The following is a 23,302-nucleotide window of genomic DNA, read 5'->3' on the forward strand; positions in this document are numbered from 1 at the left end:
ATGATTTTATTATTTGCTGCACTGGTCACAAATCCATTGCATAAATACCATCGTTGTGTGAATATTGACACAATGTCAAAAATAGGCTGCCTCAGTTTCAGTTTTTGCTACAGTTACCTGATTGCTCAAATTTGGACATATGTCCAAAATATGGAGCAGTGTAATGAAAAGTCCTTTACTTTGCGTTCATTTCATGACGTCATCACAGAAAGACACGGTTGGTCGCACTTCACATACATCTATAAGTGTAGCATTGCATAGTGCAACCAACCATTGGCCTCTGACAAAGATTCTGTAAAAAAACTCTTCAGAGTCTAGATTTCAAATTTTCCATTATTCAGAGAAACATCAGAACTATTTTCAGAGCAATGGAAAATTTGAAATCTCATACAATTACAGAGAAAGAAAACAACTTCTACAATTGTATCTTCAGAATCTGATTTGTTCTCCAAAAGGATTGCAAATTTTTTTTTTTAAATCTAAAATTTCTTTCATTAAATATCATATGAAATGAAATATTATTAGAACATCTACATCTGTGACCGTCAATAATTTATGTGTAGATTTTGACCACAGGGACCTGGCACAAATTTCTAACCAACAGTTTATGTTAAAGTATCTTTATATATACATATAAATTTTGTTGGTAAAAAATTTGTGCCATGTCCCTGTGATTTTGACCATCAATGTGGGATATATCATAATTTATATGTAGATTTTGACCATCAATGTGCTCAACTTGTGCTTATACATATCACAAACCAGTATTATATGGTGCTATTATATAAAATTTTATGTATATTTTGAATAAAAGATAGATTTTCAACTTGTTAGATCTTTTGTTTTTTGTTTGATGACCTCAATCCTGGAATTACTACATATTTTTAACTCATCTACCCAAAGTGAGCTTATGCATATTAATTAAGGCATGTTGTCTGTCCATCTGTCTGATATTCAGTTTTTCCCTTTCAAAAACTTTTCAAAATGTAAGAGGTCTAGAGACCTCATATTGGGAGTAGAGCATCAAGTATCAAATTTGTTTAAATGTCAATGACCCAAAGTCACAAGGGTCAAATACACTAAAATGTTTTAACAACTTATTGTCAGAGACTAGTTGCCTAGACACCAGACAGTGACATACATGTAGAATTCTATGAAGATTGGCTACCAAGTTTGTGAAAATGAATGACCTTGACCTTCATTCAAAGTCACAAGTGTAAAATAGATTAAAATATCTAAATGACCTATAAACAAGATTTCTATAGGCTTAGCCTGTTATCTAATCCATTTATATGTACATTGTATTTACATATACCATATTCGACCCAATAAGCGCCCATGTCCCTATAAGCGCCCATCCCCCTTTTTGAGGCTCAATTTCAATTGTCCAGGCATAAACAAAGACCAAAACTACACTCAACGGTATAGATTTGCAATAATTTCGTCTTATAACCACCTGTTCATTTTTTTTTTTTTTTTCAATTTTTAAGCGCCCTGGCCGGCACTTATTGGGTCGAATACGGTAGTAAAACTTGTTGAAATGAAAATCTATATGATCTCTTGTCAGTAACTATTGTGAGCCCGATATTGAGCTCTTGGGATGAAGGGCTACCAAGTTTTGTTGAATAACCTAGCTAGACCTTCGTTTAAGGTGGCCAAATATGTTAAGTTTAATATCTTATTGATGGTCTTGGTATATCATGCACCATGATCATTATTCATGTCAGGCAACATGTGAGCAATCAAGACCCATTGTGTCCTTGGAAACAATATCCAGATATCCAAATTTGTCATGTCTTAGTTATTTAGATTACATAAAAATCACATGGTCTTATGAAGGCATTTTGATCTATCAGAGTTACTTCCCTTTGTAACAATCGAAGGGAAGTAACTCAGATAACTCGGAATGCATGTAAGCATCTAAGTTATGTATTGTTAGTTAGCATTTTTAACAACTCAGGTTTCCCAGTACAGTAAAATCTGCTTTCTTCATGATTTTATGATATAATGCAAGATAATTTAACAATGTACCCAGGTATTTCAACCAAAACGCCATTAAAATGTGGAACTTTATCCTGCCAGATGAATTTGACTGAAACACTTGTTGATTGCCTGATTTGATTGAAAGAAAATTCCAATAGATGAGGAGTCTTCTAATTGATAATATTTCAATAGAATGGAATCAAAAGACAAACTCTTAAGATATCAACATTTTTAACAGTTTATTGTATAACAACCCTCAACAATAATCATTGTCAATTGGTTGACTAATTATCAGTTATTAATTGATCTTATAATTTTATATAAACATGGCTACTAATGTACAGTACCACTTGAATATAACAACTTAGGTTAGTAAGTAAGTCTTGCATATACCGTAATGAAATAGTAAACAACTGATCCCTGACTGCAGCAGAATTGTTAACATTAACATTTCTTACTGCTGCGAACTTGATATGCATGTAACAAACTTTTGTTCATAACAAATACCCTCTAGTGGGCTAGATAGATCTCATGGTCCACTATGGTATTTTTTTTCATTCACTTCTTTTCTCTCATCATTTTACACTCAAACAGCTAATTGCTTATTACATATGTTCTTGCCACAGACATCACTCTTATAAATTTTGTCCCAGCGATACAACTTCTACTAGCTTAATTAAACAACCTTGCATAGACTTTACAATTAATAGGAAGCTGAAAATGCTTGGTTACATTGGAAGACATTAGAATGATGGCTAGATATATACAAATATTATGCACAATTAAATGCATTTGAATGGTTAAAGAGAAATACATGGGTTTCGAGATTCCAAAATGATGTGGGTAAATAAGTCATACCTTCTAGTGCTTATGACGTCACAAAATTCACATCAAAAGATGACGTCGTAATCAAAGAAAGGTGGGAATAATCGACGTGAAATTGAACTTTACCCACGTTGCTTTGGGATATCGAAACCAAAGTATTGACTAAGGCTAACTGAAAAAGTATTAGAAAAGTTCAATAAAGTTAACATAAATATAATGCATAATAAAAGCTTTCTTAGTTTTGTGTTTGAATAATCTAACAACAATAAGTATAACTCTCTTCTAGTGAAGGAAATCATTAGGGCAGTGTCCTTATCGCAAAAAGCAAAAAAATTAAAAATTCTATAAGCACTATTAAGGAAATAAATGCTGCCAATAAATAAAATATGACCCTTGAAAATATATGATATCACAATATAGCGTTACAATTTCCACGAAAGTGTTAATACATGCACTTGTATTGTACATTAACATATTGTAAAGCAAGTCAAACAAAAACACTATGGCCTTCATTCGGAGAAGCATTAATGAAGTTAATCAATGCTATTTTTAATCTTAAAAATGCTCCACCGCTGACAGAGAATAAATGATGTTCATCATTTGAACAATAACTTATGTATAATCGTGTTTAAATGTGTCTAATTAACACAAAAATACATATGAAATAATTCGTGTTACTTTTGGTGCATGCACACTCAGTACTTCATTACATATAGGACATATAGTGCGACTGAAAGTTTTCGGGATGCAATTAATTATATTTAAAGATGCTCCACCGCCGACAGAGCATAAATGATATTAATCACTTGAACAATAATTGGTGTTTATTCCTGTATATATATGTCTGATTAACACAAAAAATAATATAAAATAATTTATTTTGCCTTTGGTGCATGCGCAATCAGTACTTAATTCCATATAGGATATAGTATCACAGAATTTTTTCGGGATGCAATTAATTATTTTTTGTAACTTTAACTTGAAGTGAAATAAGAAGCTCAAACTTTTCAATGGTGGTAATGGTGTAAAGTAAGTAGCTTTTGTAACTGAAGAAAAATACTAAATCATCTGTACGTGTTTTTGATCGTGCAAACATGTCATTTGTCAGCGGTGGAGCATCTTTAATATTTCTATCTTGAAGTAAAATGATTTTAAATTAGAAACTCAAACTTTTCAATGGTGGTAATAGTGTAAAGAAAGTAACTTTTGTAACTGAAGAAAAATAATCAAACTTCCGTTTTTCATAGTGAAAAAATACCATTTGTCAGCGGTGGAGCATCTTTAACTGATTCACCTAAAAACAGATTTAAACTAATCCGATTCAAACACCGGAACATTTCATTATAGATTTTCAGGGGTGAAAGAGTTAAAGCCCATTGCAAATGTTAAGTACCAATAATATGCTCAGCTGCCCTTATTGAACAGATATGGAATTAGGGAGATATCTTTTTTTATGAATCACAATATTTAACTTAACTTTTTGTCTAAAATAATGATATTTTAGATGGAAACAGGTAATTATCTATAAACATTACTAGAAATTCTTAAACACAGTGACAGTTGTTAAAGCGCTAGGGAAAATAAGCAGCATTATATTCAAATTATTGATCTTTTTATATACAAATGTACTGTACATATATATATTCGTTGTCAACATTACATATTTAAGTACTGTTATACAATTTTTTTTATCTTATATATTATAAAAATATTCTGTTTATATTAGATATAATTTCGCATACATATATATATATATAAATATTTTCTCAACAAAAAATATAATTATAATCTTGAAATATAAACTATGATTATATGAAACAGAAAAAAACTGATTGGATGAATTATGGAATATTTGTACATTCTTATACATGAATTTGAAATCTAAAATAAAGTATTTCAAAATTCTACATAAACCTGATTTGCCATTATGATTGAGTGACCACTACACACACCTGAATCTCACGCAATGAGAAGTATTGGCCAGCATTGAAGTAGACCTCCATGACATGTTATAAATGGATTAATGTAAACTGAATTTCTTTTGTCTTGTTAAGCTGATATACTGCCAGATTCTCATGGAAATACCGATGCCATCAGAACATAAAAGAGGGAGGGGGGGGGGGGGGGGGTACAGATTCTATGAATCAGTGTTTGGATTTCAGTCAGATTGCGAGACATTTGAAATTATTTTTTTGAAGATATCAGAAGCCACACGATACATTTTTACCGTTAACCTTCAAAATCTTTCAAAATATGATTGTGTGGATTAATTTTTATAGATTTTTAAATTGTTTGAAAATATCTTTCAAGATAAGCAGTGTTGATATTAATTAATTATAAGTTTATAAGCAAATTTGTAGAATTTCCATCCCCCGCTTTCAGGACATATTGTAGGTAAACATTATTGAGGTTAGGTTTAACCTTGGTTGAAACATGAAAAACTGAAGTTTTATTCGGAAGTAAAATGTTTTATTAGTTATTTTATGATAAAACATGTATTATGGGGTAAAGGAAACTAAATAATATTTATTAGAGTTATTACAGGTAAATGGCCTAAAATGATTTTTTTTCTTATTAAATCAAAGGGCCATAACTCTGATAAATAAGGTCCGTTGCAAGTTGCAATCGAACTTGGCCAAGCCCTTAAGGCATTTAACTTTGTTACCAAGTTTTAACAATATTAGTTTTAACATTTGTTAGTTATTACACAGAAACTGCAGAAAAATGACATTTGTAGTAAATTAATGGGCCATAACTCTGATAAATAACTTCTGCTGAAAGAGTTGATCGAACCTGGCCAGGCATTTAAGGTATTAAACCTTGTTACCAAGTTTGAAGAAAAACCGGTTAATATTTATTACAGTTACTGTACAGAAGTGGCAGAAAGTGAGATATGGAAAATTGGTTTCTGTATGTGTAGAATGGCTGGTAAACTATTATGATAACTTGTAAAAGGATAATTATGCAATGAGAGACAAAACGAAAGTAAATAAATAAAATACAGTAAAAAAAAAATGAGTATTTTGATTGAAAATTTCAAACATGCAGGATATGACAGTCCAACAAAAGTTGATGAAAGAGAGAAAAAAAACCCACATTAATGATACATTTTTGTTGCAGTTATTCAAATTAAAGTTAAAGTTAAAGAAATAAGTAAACAATTAAAATAGATATGAACAATTCATTTCAAATTTTCAACAGAAAGTTAGGAACAAAATATTTCAAACATTTTGCAGCTTTTGAACATGAACAGTAATATTGTAAAACTTCATCAGAGTTCAGTAACTGTTTGAGATTCTGTTGGTGATGTATTTAGTTCTGTATTCGATGGATTCACAAAAACTGGACCTGAAGTATCTAATTCAATATTTGATAAATTGGCTTCACCCTTCTCTGTTTCATGATCAATAAATCCTTCGTTCTTTATTCCTATCTCAGAATCTGTGAGCTCATTTGAAACAAGATCTTTTGAATTTTCCGACATTCCGTTTTCATACGAGGACAATTCTCCGACCTTGCCATTGGCCTGATGCTCTGCTGCCTCACTTTCACTTTTGTTCCCTTTGACGTAACATACGTAGGCTATCACAGTTAATATGGTAGTAAGGGCCTTCATCACTATAGAAATGGCCAAAATATTGTTACTCATTTGTTGGTTGTCGTAGAAAAAACAGGAACCTTCCTCGCCACATTTTGTGTTCCAGATTAGACAGGAGAGGTCTATCAGCCATCCGAACAAAATAGGTCCAGGAATAAAACCTGTAAAATGAACAATATCATCTTTGTGAAATGTGATCAGTGAGGTCTTCAAATCAGAGGCCCATGAGAGTTGTATATAGGACAAAAATGCATTTCGACGAGGCAAGAGGCCCATTGGGGCTTAAGGAGGTATAAATATAATCAGAAATATTGTTAAATTAACAAGAGGTCCATTGGGGCCTAAAGGTTTTACATGGGACCAGAATGCGTTTCAACAGAGTAAGAGGCCCATTGGGGTCTAAGGAAGTATAAATATAATCCAAAAGATTGTCAAATTAACAAGAGGTCCATGGGGGCCTAAGGGTTTTAGGAAGTATAAATATAATCCAAAAGATTGTCAAATTAACAAGAGGTCCATGGGGGCCTAAGGGTTTTACATGGGACCAGAATGGGTTTCCATGGAGCAAGATGCCCATGCATGGGGACCAAAGAAATCGTTTTTATAATATGGGACCAGAACAGGTTTAAACAGAGCGAGAGATTCTTGAAGGCTTAAGGGGTTTTCCATGGAGTCAGAATTTATATTAAATTAACAAGAGGCCCATGGGGCCTTAGGAGTTTTACATGGAACCAGAATAGATTTTAACTGAACAAGAGGCCCATGGGGACCTTAGGAGGTTCATAATGTATTCAGAAGGATTCTCAAATCAACAAGAGGCCCATGGGGGCCTAAGGTAGTGAACATGGGACCGGAATTGATTTCAACAGAGCAATCGATCCATGGGGGCTTAAACAGTTTTACAGTAAATGTGGCCAAATGTTAATTGAACAAGAGTCTTCTAAAGATATTTCATATATGAAAACCTCTAGTCAGGATATTATTTTTTATTATCATTTCTCTTTTCAGAAACACATCAAAATGCTACAAAATACCTACCCAAACATTTTGTAGCACACAGTTGGATTCCCAGTGCGAAGGACCGTTCGTTAGGAGGGACACACCTGAGAAAAGACGATAACGAAGCAACTGTTAATTAACCTTCCGACTAATAAAATAATCCTCATTACTGTAAACAAACTTTCTTTCGTGACTACTAAATTTCGTAATTCCATTTCCAAACAAGTTAGCGAAGATAAACATTCGCGGAATTAAAAAAAAATGTCCAGAAATTCCTGTTATAAGAGATAAACTTTATAAATAAATCACAGTCAAAAGAAAGTTGGTATACAGAATACTTATCTTTAATTTTGCAACTCAAACAAGAGGCCCATGGGCCTTAACGGTCATATGACTCATGGTACAAAACAACAAAGTCACAGTATATAGTACTGGTTAACAATTAATATATGCAATACAACGAACTCCTTTGTTGAATATGAAAGTTTCTGAAAAAGGTAAAGGTCATTTGTTGAACAAACTTGGTAGCCCTCCATCCATATATGGTTGTAACCCATTCAAGGATTAAGGAAGAGTCTGATTTTAAAGCCAAATTTCAGCAAAGCTTAGGTCCGACCCCTGGGGACAGAGGGGTGGGGTTCAGAAGGGGGAACTTTGATGAAATTTGGCTTTAAAATCCTACTCCTCCTTAACCCTTGATTGGCTTTCTTCCATATTTGGTGTAAAACATCATTAGGGAAAGACAATCATATTTATACTGTATAAGGATTATTGCCACCAAGTCTTGTTGAAATCCTACCAGTAGTTGAGGAAGACAATCATATTTATACTGTATAAGGATTATTGCCACCAAGTCTTGTTGAAATCCTACCAGTAGTTGAGGAGTGACCAAAGGGACATAACTCTGAAAAAAAGGTGTTGGTGTGTCTTGCTCCTATTGTTGAAATGCCTCCAGTAGTTTAGGAGAAGTAATCAGTCAATCATTGTCAATCAGGCAGACTCTGGGATGGATATAAAGACAGTGATAGTTACCCCCTGCATTGGACAGAAGACACAACTTGACAAGGTAACACTATTTGTACTCCCTCACTCTTTTCTTTCTCGAGAAGCATGAAAAATAGTTTTTCAGAAATTACCTTAAACTTGCAGTTAGGAACGGCATCGAGCTGAAAAACGTCAACAGTACCGAACCTAGAAATATCACTATGAACAAAGGCAGAAATGGACATTCCGGCTCACATTTGTTGAGCACTGCATGGTAGTCTGTCGTACCATTTCCTACACAAGTACAGTTGTGATAGAACTGGAAGGTAAAACAACACACTCAATGAAAACATGAATCTAAGTCAAACGATTAAACACGTAAGTACCTCCCTTATATCGAAATGTATTTCTATTCAATTTTTAAATCTTTGAAAGCTAATCTTCACAACTTTGTTTTGAAATGAAAATTGCAATATTTATTAGCCACGATTAAAAGTAGGTTTATCAGTAGACAAGAGGTCCAATGGGCCTTAACAGTCATCTGACTATTAATACATTTCAACAAATAGTAGAAATAAAGTACTCAGTAAGTAGTTCAAAATTGCAGCCTATTTGACCTCTGTAACCCTGAACTAAGGTCATGCAAGGTCACTCATGTGAACAAGCTTTGGGTCAGATAACCTAATAATATATCGTTGCCTAATCATGGATGACCTTTAACCTTATTGTCTCTGTAGTACTGACCATGTTACTATCCGCGTCCTTGACCACCGCCTGACAGCCAGCGTAGCATGGAGAGTAGTAGGTCAGACCGTCGCGCCCACACACGGGGCTGAACTCCTCCTGGCTACACCCACAGTTGGTGTGACAGCTGTCATTCATAAAACCTCCCAGAAATGATGTGCTGTAAAATGTCAAATATTTATAGATAAGACATTTGCTGAAGTCAATATAGCGTTATATGAACCTGGTAGAATTATACAGTTAAAAGAATGAACTTCCCAGGAATGACGTACTGTGAGGAAAAATGGTAAATATTTATTGATAAGACTTTTGATAATATCAATATAGCGTTATATGAACCTGGGAAAATTACGTTTAAAAGAATCAACTTCGCAGGAATGATGTGCTGTACATTAAAGACTTTTGGAAAAGTTATATAGCATTATATGAACTTGTTAGATCTCAAATTACATTTTAACGTAACTAGGGATTTTGAAATTACAAAAGTTCCCAGGAAATATGTTTTATAATGTGCAATAAAGGACAATGTTAAATATATATAGGTAATGGTTTTGTTTGGTGTATAAGTTTTACTTTATATAAACAGCTAAGACAGCCTTAAGTAGGAGCAATGTGCTGCATAATGTCTGCATGTTTGGGAGGCTGCAGTATATATATTTGTCTACTTGTAGGTAAATCAAACTGTAAAAATCTTGGCATGAAAAAATGATCAACTATACAATTACGTACCTCTTAATGTCCGTGCTGCCGTACATGATGTTGACTCCCGCCAATGGAATGCTGGGACAGTTTATGATAAGTACGAGACTGAAGACGAGACTCCCGGCGACGGCTGCTATGGTTATCTGGATTATCCTCTTAACATGCAAGTCAAACTTCTTTATAATGTATCCACCGAGGAAAGTACCCCCAGCACCACCCGGCACGGCCACAAAACCTACAAAACAAATCATTCAGAATTTTACTTTAAATTTTTAACATACAATCAAACCTCCTTTAGGGACCACCTCTGTATAAAGACTGTCTGCTTAATAAGACCACTTTTCACAAGGTCCTAAATGAACAATTTAAATACAATAAGTTTAACCTCTGTACATAAAGACCACTTGCTCTTGGGCCTCTGTGTCTGAATGAAATTTGAACATGCAGAAGGGGATAGAATACAATGTGATGGGACTGAATAGGACAGACAGGGAGAAACACTAAGTGTGAATCGACTTATTTCTAAATCTTAAAACTTAATCTTGCGACCTAGCTCCGATTTCTTGAAACAAAAGTGAAGACTTAAAGTGAATAGTCGGGCAAAGAAAACCAGTCTAAATGCTTTCATTAGCCTTCCAAAAGTTCTCGCATATTAATACGAAGGTCAAGTTCGGCTTAGTTTCCAAGTTCTGACCATTGAAATAAAGAAAAGTTGAAAGCATTGAAAGCGAGGCTGCGTGGAAATGTAACCACGGACATAGTCAGCCGGGAGGACATTTTTAGGATTCCTATACTTTAAATTAATTTCTGCGTACGCAGACAGATTTTGACAAGAGATTTTATTTTTCTATTTCATAAGAAATAATACTGGATACATTCACACCATTTTTACCTACTTTAGCCATCCTTGCCCGACTGTTCCTTTAAGTCAAAACTTAAGTTTTTCTCCTTATATAACTTAATTATGTTATTTTTCTTTAATTAAAACAGTTTTTGAGTCAAAGTTTGTTTCGAGAAATCGAGGCCTAGACTCTTATGATTCTATCTTACTTGTGTTTGAAACAAAATCATGGCAATTTATTCTCTCAATTTCCTTTGGCCATGAAAAATGCCAACATTAATCGTATGCGGAAATAATTTGGTGGAGCATTAAAATCACAACTGAACTTACCAACATAGAGGGCAGCAGTGGACGAAGGGAGACCAAACTGTATCTCTATATACTTGGGAATGAAGGTCGATATCCCCACCAATAGGATTCCATCAGTCGCTGTCGCCAGGCTGAGGAATACATATGTCGGATTGGTGATTAACAACTTCAACGATTTCCAAATGTTAACGAAACTGAATGTACGAGGGACATCGTCGTCTGTCTTATCTTTATTCTTGTATACTTCCTTACGGCGTTCCTCCATGTATTGTGCTGAGTCTGAAAACAGAAAGAATGACAGGATGAATAAATTTTAATTTAATTCAGTAACAAAATCAAGTACATTCTCTATAAAATTTGTAAGATAAGGTGGTGGGTCTTATTTCTGGACAAATTCGGGAGTATATATCTAACAAGATGGGGACTATATGAAAACAAAGTTAGTTTTGTATACAGTCAAACCTGTTATAAAATCACCACTATATAAAGGACACTTGTCCATAAAGGACAGACCAATAAAAAAAAAATGTCATCATAAACGCCAGAAGTGAGTCTAATTCTACTCAAACCATGGCATTTTATAATTTAAAAATTAATTGTATAAATCCTTTTTTTGAAGTTCATAATTGAAGATTCGTAATGTTTCATTCTGGGTCAAATATCATAACAAGTCAAGTCCCTGTAAAAGCAGAATAACTCAAGCTTACTGACAGTGTATAGGGTAAAACCTACCATCTGCAATCTCATAGAAATACACAAAAGACACACTTACTTGGTAGAGCGGGAGGGAATCCTCCCAGAGGGAAGGAAATTATAACGGCAAGAATCCCACACACCACAAAGCCAACCCACCACGCTCCGACAAAACGCGAACTGGTCGAGTCGATTGTCAAACTGCAAGAAAACATTTACAAAAACATCTAATTCATGGAAAGGATTTGGAAAACAAATGCATTAGAGAACTTTAAAATTAGATACCTCCATATACATATGCCATTTTTTGCAGGGTTGATACTTTTTGCAATTTACAGGACATAGTTCTGAGCAAGAAAATTTGATCTGAAAATTTTTAGAAAAATTGTTCACCAAGTCTCTTCACTTTCATATTTTTGCAAGTATGATTTTCAGTTTTATTTTGGGAAAAAAATATTTACAAAAAAAAAAAAAAAAAAAAAAAAATTAATTTCACATCCCCTTCCAAAACTTCTAAATAGTCCTAAGCAACAAAATCAAATGGTTCTACTAAATGTTTATCAATGCGTAAAAAATTTTCGGGTCATTACAAGTAACTGGCAATATAATTAAGCTCAGAATTTTACCTGTCCATGTCCACAGTATTGAAATCCACGTAAACGTTCAAAAGTAATCCCCCGAGGAGGTACCCCAACGCTGGACCGAGGATGCTGGCTCCGTAATAGATACCTACAAATACACAATAGAATCATTACAGAGATATTGGGTAACAGTTGATTGTGAATGAACATAATATTTTTCAGAAATGATAAATTACAGAATCACAAGTAAAGAATACAGCCATATTCTGTCTATAGGTTTTTACAACCTGTTTATGTTCAGGACAAGTATCATTTTGAACCCCCACCCCCCCCGAAACCCCCCCCCCCCCCATCCCCTATTAGATTTTAACCCAGGTAAAAGTTTAATGCATTTTAAGATCTTAACCCAGGTAGTAGTATTTTAAGGTGAACATTTTGTATATAATTACAGGACAGCTGACTCCAAGTTTAATAAGAGCTATATATATATTGAAATATCCACAACTAGCAACCTTCCCCAATCCCCTCTTTCCTTGCTCCATAAATTATATTCCCTACTTCCTACTTCAACTTGAGGAAATTTAAAATGCATTTTCTAATTGAACGATTTGATACTTTTCAGAGAAATAATGAACAATTTATTAGTTTCCAGCCCCTCAAAGTTTTATCACGCTATTCTGTATTTTTGTAAACAGTGTTTCACATATGCTTTACATAAGTTTAATCTATACTTAAAGCAAATGTGGTATTCATGTCCACATATATCACATCAAAGTGTAAAAATAAATAAATACTTTACAAAAACCAATATAAAAATTCTGATTCTAGAATCTGATATTCATCAAGGTAAAATAATACATATTGTGTTGTGGTCTTTTTCACCTATAGATTTTACAATTCAAATTTCAACCCTGTATCAGGATGTGAAAATACTTCTAACAAGAGCAACTTAATCCTCTTTAATCTTTACCACCACTGGAAGGACAAGATTTATGATGTGCTCTAAGATGCCCTGTGGCAGTCCTTACTGGTCACTGGGTACACTATACCTTACCACAGATTATTTACAGGATCTGACTCTACAATAATCATAATATTTACAACAGAAACACACTCTGAGATAACTTTATATGTCTTTATGACTTTGTTCTTAACCGACATTTAACGCCAATAAAAATGTCTCCATTCAATGTTATACATTATATAGAACAATAAATAAAAAATTACGGAACCCTATAAGGCTTATATAACCACCGTACATTGGATTATTTCATCATAACGTCTTGTTGTAATAGCGACTTATATCTCTTAACATAAATTTGTTGTCATGAAATAATATTTTTACTCCTTATTATGCTATTAAGTCAGATACTTAAGTAATTATAACAACATGTTTTTTTTCCTTCAATATAACCCTAAAAGTCTTTTTTTTAACAAAAAGGATCCAGTACATTCAAACCTGCTTTAGCAACCTCTTCTGTAAAAAGACCTCATTCTCAGGATCCAAATGGTCAAGTTCAACAAAACTTGACCACAACGCATAATCATCACTTGGCCACAAAGACCTTTTTTTGTTACTTAAGTGGCCTTAATAATAGACAGATGGAAAAGACATATAAGATTTGAGATTCTTTACCAAGATAGAAGGAAGATGAACGCACTGGAACACTCTCTTCAATGAAGGCTGTGGCCAAGGTGTACAGAGGGGTGGTCCCCGCACCCATCAGGACCATGGACGCATAGAACATGTACTGGAACAAAGGTCAAGGACATACTGTAATAGAGGTCATAGTTTAAATATAGGGGCATAGACAGGTACTGTAACAAAGGTCAAGGACATACTGTAATAGAGGTCAAAGGTTAAATATAGGGGCATAGAACATGTACTGGAACAAAGGTCAAGGACATACTGTAATAGAGGTCATAGGTTAAATATAGGGGCATAGAACATGTACTGTAACAAAGGTCAAGGACATACTGTAATAGAGGTCAAAGGTTAAATATAGGGGCATAGAACATGTACTGTAACAAAGGTCAAGGACATACTGTAATAGAGGTCATAGGTTAAATATAGGGGCATAGAACATGTACTGTAACAAAGGTCAAGGACATACTGTAATAGAGGTCAAAGGTTAAATATAGGGGACATAGAACATGTGCTGTAACAAAGGTCAATGACATACTGTAATAGAGGTCATAGTTTAAATATAGGGGCATAGAACATGTACTGTAACAAAGGTCAAGGACATACTGTCATAGAGGTCATAGTTTAAAGATAGGGGCATAGAACATGTACTGTAACAAAGGTCAAGGACATACTGTAATAGAGGTCAAATGTTAAATATATGGACACATGTACACGGTAACAAAAGTCACGGACATACTGTAATAGAGATCAAAGGTTAAATATATAGACACATGTACTGTAAGGAAAGTCACAGAATACTGTAATAGAGGTCAAAGGTTAAATATAGGGGCATAGAACATATACTGTAACCAAAGTCAAGGACATACTGTAATAGAGGTCAAAGGTTAAATACTGGGACATAGAACATTTACTGTAACAAAAGCAAAGGGCATACTGTAATAGAGACATCAGTAAAACAAAAATCGAGGATAAATTACTGTCACAAAGATAAAGGACATATTTATGTCAGAGGTTAAAGGTCACATTACTGCAAAAGATGTCAACATCACATTACTATAACAAAGGTCAATGATGTGATAGTGAAAAAGAGGTTAAAGATCAAAATAGAAGCATATAGTATGTACTGTAACAAAGGTCAAGGTTATAATAATGAAATATGTAGAGGCCAAAGTCAAATCATATTACTAAAACAGTGATCAATGTCAAAGTACTGTAAGTAAGTAAATCACTGCCGTATAGAGACAATATGATTGAGGTCAAAGTTCAATAAATGCAATAATCACTGAGATCATATAAATGTATAAGATGATCATATCACAATTGCAACATTGTAACATTATGCATTAAAAAGAAGATTTCAACAAAAATGTTGTGAAAAGGCTTAATTGCATATAAGGCTTGATAGACTTGAGTTTGTCAGATCCTTCATAAAACAGAGTGAGGAGAAGGAGAAGTTTATTTGTAATCAAAATTACCCGTATTAACTGTATTTAAATATTGTACAATAGAAACACATGTTCACATTGTATGCATAGATAATGTATACTGTATCATACCTGGAAGTCAAGGACACAAATAACAATACTGTCAACAAGTTGTTATCATGATATGAATAAATAACAGAGTATGGCAGATATAAACTATGTCATAATATATATATATGTTCTAAATTTTCTCTGGTGATAACCGGTTCCTTTTGCATTAGAGCTTAAATCAACAATATGGTTATAATATGATATGTTGGGTCACGTCATAACTGAAAAAAAATCTGGTAACATCAGTAGGAGTAAACATGCATGCATTAAAAGTTTAAAAGTTAATACAAAATGCCTTATGTTTTTGCTGTTCATTATAAAATACATGCAATACCATCAACATTATTCATTAAATATTTACTTTCACATACCACTTCTATCATACACTAACCAAGGCAAAGTGAAGTCTATGGTGGCATAACTGCATGACTCCCAAAATGTGACCATTATGACGTCACTTATGTTGATATGGTAATGTCAACTGATCATTGTCAAAATGGCTGTTCAATCTTGTAGATTAAAGATGCTCCACCGCTGACAGAGCATAAATGATATTCATCCTTTGAACAGTAATTGATGTTTAATCTTGCATATATATGTCTAATTAACACAAAAAATAATATAAGATAATTTATTTTGCCTTTGGCGCATGCACAATCAGTACTTCATTCCATATAGGATATAATGCCACCGAATTTTTTCGGGATGCAATTAATTATTTTTCATATTTTTAAATTAAAGTAAAATTAGAAGCTAAAACTTTTCAATGGTGGTAATGGTGTAAAGTAAGTAACTTTTGTAACTGAAGAAAAATACTAGATCGTCTGGTCGTGTTTTTGATAGTGAAAAAATACCATTTGTCAGCGGTGGAGCATCTTTAAATCGTCGTTGATAAATAGTTTTTATGGTCTAACTTAAATATGTTAATGCATAGATCCCGAAATGAGTTTAACAATGTAATTCTAAAGATGCTTCACCACAGACAGAGCATAAACGATACCCATCATTTGAACAATACCTGATGTGTAATCGTGTTTATATGTGTCTAACAGATACAAAAATATATATAAAATAATTCATTTTGCTTAAGGTGCATACACAATCAGTACACCATTCCATATAGGACATAGTGATAAAATGCAATGGAATATTTTTCGAGTTGCAATTAATTATTTTTAATATTTTTATCTTGAAGAAAAATTAGAAGCTCAAACGGGTCAGTGCTGGTATTGGTGTAAAATAATTAGCTTTTGTAACTGCATGAAGAAAGATACTAATTTGTCTGCTCCTGTTTTTGGTACAGAAAGAAATACCATGCATCGGCGGTTGAGCATCTTTAAGTATTAAACTATCTTCGAATGAAATCTATGGTCTATATGCCAGAGCTTTGCAGATAGTCTTCATACAAAACTGATAAAGCAGTGATTTCCTGTCACTTACCTTGTAATTAGAGGTAGAAGAGATTTGGTTTCCCTCGCATGACAAAACCGCTGTCACTTACCTTGTAATTAGAGAGGGAAGAGATTTGGTTTCCTTCGCAGGAAAAGACCGCTGTCACTTAACTTGTAATTAGAGAGAGAAGAGATTTGGTTTCCCTCGCAGGACAAGACCGCTGTCACTTACCTTGTAATTAGAGAGAGAAGGGATTTCAGGTTTCCTTCGCAGGACAAGACCGCTGTCATTTACCATGTAATTAGATGGAGAAGAGATTTGGTTTCCTTCGCAGAATGAGACCGCTGTCGCTTACCTTGTAATTAGAGAGAGAAGAGATTTGGTTTCCCTCGCAGGACGAGACAGTAGCCCCACCGATAACACAGAGTCCTCCGTCGTCTACACCAGAGTTGTACAACCCCGACACAAAGTGAGGAAACGCAAACAGGATGCAGGATATTCCGAACAGTAAAAACGCAAGGCTGATGTAACGAGGCTTCGAACCCAGTCCCCCGAAATAGCTGACAGGAAGTAGGAGAATCGCGGAGGAGATATCGTAAGAACTGGCGACTAGTCCTGACTCAGCGCTGGTCAAGTCATACCGCCTCTCAATAGAGGATATAATTACATTCACAAACCCACTGATGGCCATCATCTGAAATAAACAAAATGAATAAATGAATGATATAAAAAGAATGAATGAATGAATTAATGAATGAATGAATCAATTAATTAATCAATGAATGGAATGAATTAATCAATGAATGAATGAATGAATGAATGAATGAATGAATGAATGAATGTATGAATGAATGAATGAATGAAATGAATGACTGAGTGAATATACTGATATATAGGAATGAATAATGCCCAAGAAAAGATGTATTGATAGTTAAGTGTTAGATAATAGTTCAGAATTGATAAATAGAGCATGCAAAGACTTTGAGAAATAAGGGAGGAGTACAGCAGGACTCAGGACTGGGTCAGTCACCGGATTTGGTGACCAAGTACAGCTCTTGTTTAGTCAGTAAAACATCTTGCTTGTGATTATGGAGTTATTTTAATCAGACACTCTCATCCCTCTTTCTTATATCTTTTATTTTTGTGATTAAATTTAAGTCCATGTGATTGGAGATAAAGCCTTTATCTCCAATAACATGGACTTATTTTGCAATCTTGAATGTTTTATTCTAGATTATCATGTATTCCTAAGTTTACTTACTGTATTCGACCCAATAAGCGCCCAGGGCGCTTAAAAAAATTGATAAAAATGAAAAGGTGCTAATAAGTCGAAATTATTGCAAATCTATACCGTTTATGTAATTTTGGTCCTTATTTATGCATGGGCAATTGAAATTGAGGCCTCAAAAAGGGGGAGGGCGCTTATAGGGACATGGGCGCTTATTGGGTCGAATACGGTATATTACCAGTGTAACAGGAGTTGAGTTAATGTTAAGTGACAAGAACGGGGTTCAAACCCCGGACCTCTGGTTCAAACCCCAGACCTCTGGTTCAAACCCTGGACCTCTAAGCAATGTTGCTATACTGACTGAGCTACCTGCTCATCAATGATCCACTGTGTCCATTTCTGCTACACCAGTAATATAAGATGTCATACATTACCACAGGTACTTTCACTGGGTCCTGTACATGTTGATAAAGTATTTTTAGTGTGTATGCTATTGTGTCTCCTTAATTCTGTTTGATTTATATCTGAAAAGTTATTCATTGAAAATCTGAATGAAGAAGCCTGGTTTTCATATATCTGAACATGTAATATATTTAAACATTTAAATGTACTTGACTGCCCCGTAGGCTGCAATAATTCACTGATTGTGGGAAAGTTACTGGTACGTAACTTTTTTTTGTACAATACCTATAGCTACCCTGTATAAATGTATGTATACAGATGTACATTCAGCATTACTAACACAAATGTATGTCTGAGGCCAAAACATTATATCCATGTTTCAGATTACATGATTAAAAAAAATAGGGTAGGTTGGTTGGGAATTTTTTTTTTTTTTTTTTTTTTATTTTATTAGGAGAGGTTGGGGTGGGGTTGAGTTGCTTTATTACTACATAACAAAGTAATTTGTCTTTCTGGCTTTAGGCTGGCTAGAAGTCTTTTATTTCTCATTACCATAATTGAACTTTATCTGGATAAACTTAAAGCAAGTGTAAAAATCTAAATTGCACACTACATTTTTGTTTTGAAAAAGTGTGATAAAATAGGTAGGGTCGGAAGTAAAAACTAGGGTAGGTAGGGGTACCTGAAACATACATTTTTTTTTGACCTGATGATAATTCAATATAGTAAAACCTAAGCAACTACCTCTGTATAATGACCAACTTCTTAATAAGGTAACTTTCCTTGGTTTCCAAATGACCAGTTTCATCAAAACAGTTTGACCTGTGTATTTTATTGACCACTATGTATGTCTATCTAAACAATAAAGGTAAAAAATAATAGTCAATAACAAATACTGCAGTCAAACCTATTTATAAAATCACCCAAGGGACCAAAAACCTGTCTATAAAGATCATTCAAGGGACAGTCAAACCTGTCTATAACGATCGCCTAAGAGACCACAAACCTGTCTGTAAAGACCATACAAAGGACAGTCCAACCTGTCTATAAAGACCATACAAGGGACAGTCAAACCTGTCTATATAGACCATACAAGGGACACCAAACCTATCTATAAAAACCTTTCAAGAGACACCAAACATGTCTATAAAGACCACCCTATGACTACAAAACTGTCTATAAAGACCACTCAAGAGACCAAAAAGGTCTTTTTAGCCAGGTGGTCTTGATACACATGGCCAATTGTGTTGAAAAACAATTTGGGACCATGAGAAAGTTGTCTTATTAAGCAGGTGGTCAGTATATAGAGGTGGTCACTAATTGGGAGGTTTCACTGCATGGTACAACACACAACACTGGGACTAAATGGGATTTAAAAGCCATTTGACATATATACGATGATTGACATATATACGATGAAAAGCCTAATGAACTACAATTAACTTGTAAATTATTCAGTTCTACAATACATTTTGCTTTTGGTTTTAGGTAATAAAAATTTGATTTAATGAAAGATGCTCCACCGCCAACACAGCATAAACAATGTTCATAATTTGAACAATAATTTATGCTGAATCATGTTTATATATGTATAATTAACACAAAAAGTAATATAAAATAATTCATTTTGCTTTTGCTTTCGGGATGCAATTAATTATTTTTAATATTTTTATCTTCAAGTAAAATTAGAAGCTCAAACTTTCCAATGGCATTAATGGTGTAAAGTAAGTAACTTTTGCAAACAAAGAAAAATACTGAATTGTCCTCTCCTATTTTTGATAGAGAAAAAATACCATTTGTCAGCATTGGAGAATCTTTTAAGGCCGTTTTATTCCAGTACTTCTTGATATTGTATATTAGTACATCACATGACAGAATACTGGATTCTGATTGGCTACACACATGGGTACTATTTGCAATAGTGCCTGGGCAAGCGGGCACTATTGAAGTGGCGCGAAATTGAACGTCATAGTGACGTCACCATTACAAGACGTCATTATAACGTTGCGCTTCAACCAAAATGGCAGACAGACTGTTGTGTGGGGATGGAAGCAAATGTTGCTTTTCTACAGAAGATAGTTCACTAATGTTCTATATTGATCTACTTTTAATTTTCATGAAGCTGAATCCTGTTTTTATAGAATCCCATATTTCTGCGACAATTCATATGTTGCACTTTTATGTAACAACGTGGTGTGGAAATAAAGATAGCGTTGCGAGGTATCACTTGACGTCTCATGATGGGATAGTGCCCTCGCCTTCCGCTCGGGCACTATTCCATTCCCGACAATACTATGAGGCAATAGTGCCCTCTCAACCAGACCATAATAGATAAATAGCATAGTCAACCATATAATTATTTGATTATCAGTAAAGAAGAGGATATAAACATGGCTACCCATTTGGTCAAATATGGTATATGTGTTAATTAATTTTCCTTGCCGATGGCAGACCTTTCCAATGTTGACTTTCATTAGCGATTGATTTTCAGTCTTAGCAGGGCAATTTTCCTTAATCAAACAGTGATTCTGCAAGCATTGAAAAGCATGTCAATTCATGAATGGCTTAATTAATCAATGATTTCTGTTACTGAATTTTCTGTAAGATCTTTGGCTTGATGTAAAATAATTAATCATGTTCTCTCATGGATGACAGGGACTTGCTTAAAAAGTAAATTGTTGGTTTGATTTTTGAAATTAATTAATTATGAATTATGGGGGCATTGATCATAGCCATTCAATCAGCGCTTTGAATTCCTTATGGGTCACTGGAGCTGGGATGATAATCATATACACGTATGAATGTGTCCTACAGGTTCTGTGCACTTTCAAACATATGCCCCTCAAATTCAGGTAACACTCTGAGTTCATATGAAAGCTAATACCAGTTTGTATGTAGTGGTCTGCGATTTTCAGCTCATTTTGTTACGTACCCCCTGTAGGCCAGAGAGGTTACGATATTCAACCACAAAGTACACTAGCCCTCCACGTTATGTAGGCCTGCACATATGACTGAAAGGTTGAGATATTCAACCACTAGCCCTCCACCTGTAAGCCAAAGTGACTGAAAGGTTAAAATATTCAACCACTGGCCCTCTACCTGTAAGCCACAGTGTCTGAAAGATTAAGATATTCGACCACTAGTTTTCCACCTGTAAGCAATAGTGAATAAAAGGTTAAGATATTCAACCACTAGCTCTCCATATGCTCTTCCACACTAGCTCTCCACAGTAACTGAAAAGTTGAGATATTCAACCACTAGTTTTCCACCTGTAAGCCATAGTGAATAAAATGTTTAGATATTTAACCACTAGCTCTCCATATGCTCTCCACACTAGCTCTCCATAGTGACTGAAAGGTTGAGAACCACTAGCTCTCCATCTGTATGATTCAACTACTAGCTCTCCGCCTGTAGGCCACAGTGAATGAAAGGTTGAGATTCAACCACTAGCTCTTGCCTTGCAAGCAATAGCAGATGAGAGGCTAAGCCATCTTGACATTCAACCACTAGCCTAAGCCATGGACCTTGTGTTACTTGACATTCATAATTGGTTTATTTTTTTTTAATTTCCCTTTTTGTAATTATCTAGCTGGCATTATTTGATTATAATGTTAGATGTAATAAATTCTTATTTTGACAAATTGATATAAAACACGTTGTAATGTATAATTTGATCACTACACATGTATATTTTTGTGTTAAATAGGATAACTACGGTATCTTTTATGAAAGGGAATGTATTACTAATGAATGAAAAATCTGGTATTACTATTACTCTGCTAAAAATCCCAAATAACCATATATAGTTCCTAAACATGAAACCAGATCATATATATAATTTAATGATTTGATGAAATTAAACAGTTTTATTCATCAGTACAGAAATCAATAGGATATTGAAATATTTTTCATACAATAAAAAATGTATTATTCTGATTGTACGCCTTACATCTGTTACAGGTATTTTACAGACATTTTGTAGACATATTGATATGAATTGTACCCGGTTTCATGCACGCACTTCTTGTGTTTTCGTATAAAAATCAAGAAATTAAGAGTTCATACAGAAATTACGAGCTATTTCGACTAGTTTGATGGAGTATTTCAAATATAGCAGACGATCGCGTTTGATCAGTTAGTCGATCACCTAGTTTAGTAAACACAGTCTTTTCAGTGCAATGGCCGAAGGCTTTCAAATGACAGAAATGTCTATGACAGATCTATACCTACGTACGTTTATACATAAACTTTACCTGTATGAAACTGGCGCAGGATAATATAAACAACAGCCATCTCGGTGTACGGAACCGCTGACAGGCCCGTGGGGTGAAACAGCCCCACCCACAGGCCTTGTCGCTCCCGCTTTCCTCCTCCGTCTCCATGTGTAAGTCCCCTTCCTTTGACACGCCTACTGCACACATTTTTTAAGTTTGTGTGTACCAAACACCACAGTATATTGTCTCACTTTTGAATACACTCGTGTGTGCTTACCTGTGGAGTCACTCGACCGTGGCGGCTGTGTGACAGGGGCAATAACCGGTAGCAATATAATCTCGGCTGTGTTGATGGCGAATGATACGAGTTACGCACCCAAACACGGCTGATGTTTACTTATATGTGACGGCGATCGACGAGCTATCTAAAGTTTGTTAATTGGGTTGTTTAACGTTTTGTTTTTTTAATCTAAACAGGTACAGGTTTTAAATATATTTCAACTTAAAAAAAAACAACCCATTATACATGTCATACAACCTTATTAGTTGATATAATTCGAAGAATATTAATGTTACTTTGCTTAAATACTATGGTGGCATCAAGTACGTATATGAGACTTACTC

The 23,302-nt window shown here is 34.4% G+C and overlaps 1 protein-coding gene across 1 annotated transcript; it reads right to left on the reverse strand.

Moving 5' to 3' along the window:
* Window positions 1-111: 111 nt before the first annotated feature.
* LOC138309636 (solute carrier organic anion transporter family member 4A1-like) lies at window positions 112-22,983 on the reverse strand. The gene is made up of 11 exons (XM_069250859.1): window positions 22,718-22,983; window positions 17,190-17,528; window positions 13,896-14,010; window positions 12,305-12,407; window positions 11,758-11,879; window positions 11,007-11,264; window positions 9,863-10,070; window positions 9,134-9,293; window positions 8,542-8,708; window positions 7,445-7,509; window positions 112-6,567 (listed from the first exon to the last, which is right to left on the reverse strand). The coding sequence occupies exons 1-11, from the start codon at window positions 22,883-22,885 to the stop codon at window positions 6,080-6,082; spliced, it is 2,193 nt and encodes a 730-aa protein (XP_069106960.1). The 5' UTR covers window positions 22,886-22,983; the 3' UTR covers window positions 112-6,079.
* Between the last annotated feature and the right edge of the window lie 319 nt (window positions 22,984-23,302).

Source organism: Argopecten irradians, chromosome 15 (genome assembly GCF_041381155.1).
Source record: "Argopecten irradians isolate NY chromosome 15, Ai_NY, whole genome shotgun sequence".
Lineage (NCBI taxonomy): Eukaryota > Metazoa > Mollusca > Bivalvia > Pectinida > Pectinidae > Argopecten > Argopecten irradians.

Excerpts from the sequence above, each read along its gene's own strand:
- LOC138309636 (XM_069250859.1), bottom strand. The coding sequence starts at position 22,885 with ATGTGTGCAGTAGGCGTGTCAAAGGAAGGGGACTTACACATGGAGACG. Across the intron at positions 10,071-11,006 it reads CACTGCTGCCCTCTATGTTG|GTTTTGTGGCCGTGCCGGGT; the intron begins GTAAGTTCAGTT and ends TTTGTTTTGTAG. Across the intron at positions 6,568-7,444 it reads GTGTGCTACAAAATGTTTGG|GTTTTATTCCTGGACCTATT; the intron begins GTAGGTATTTTG and ends TTCATTTTACAG.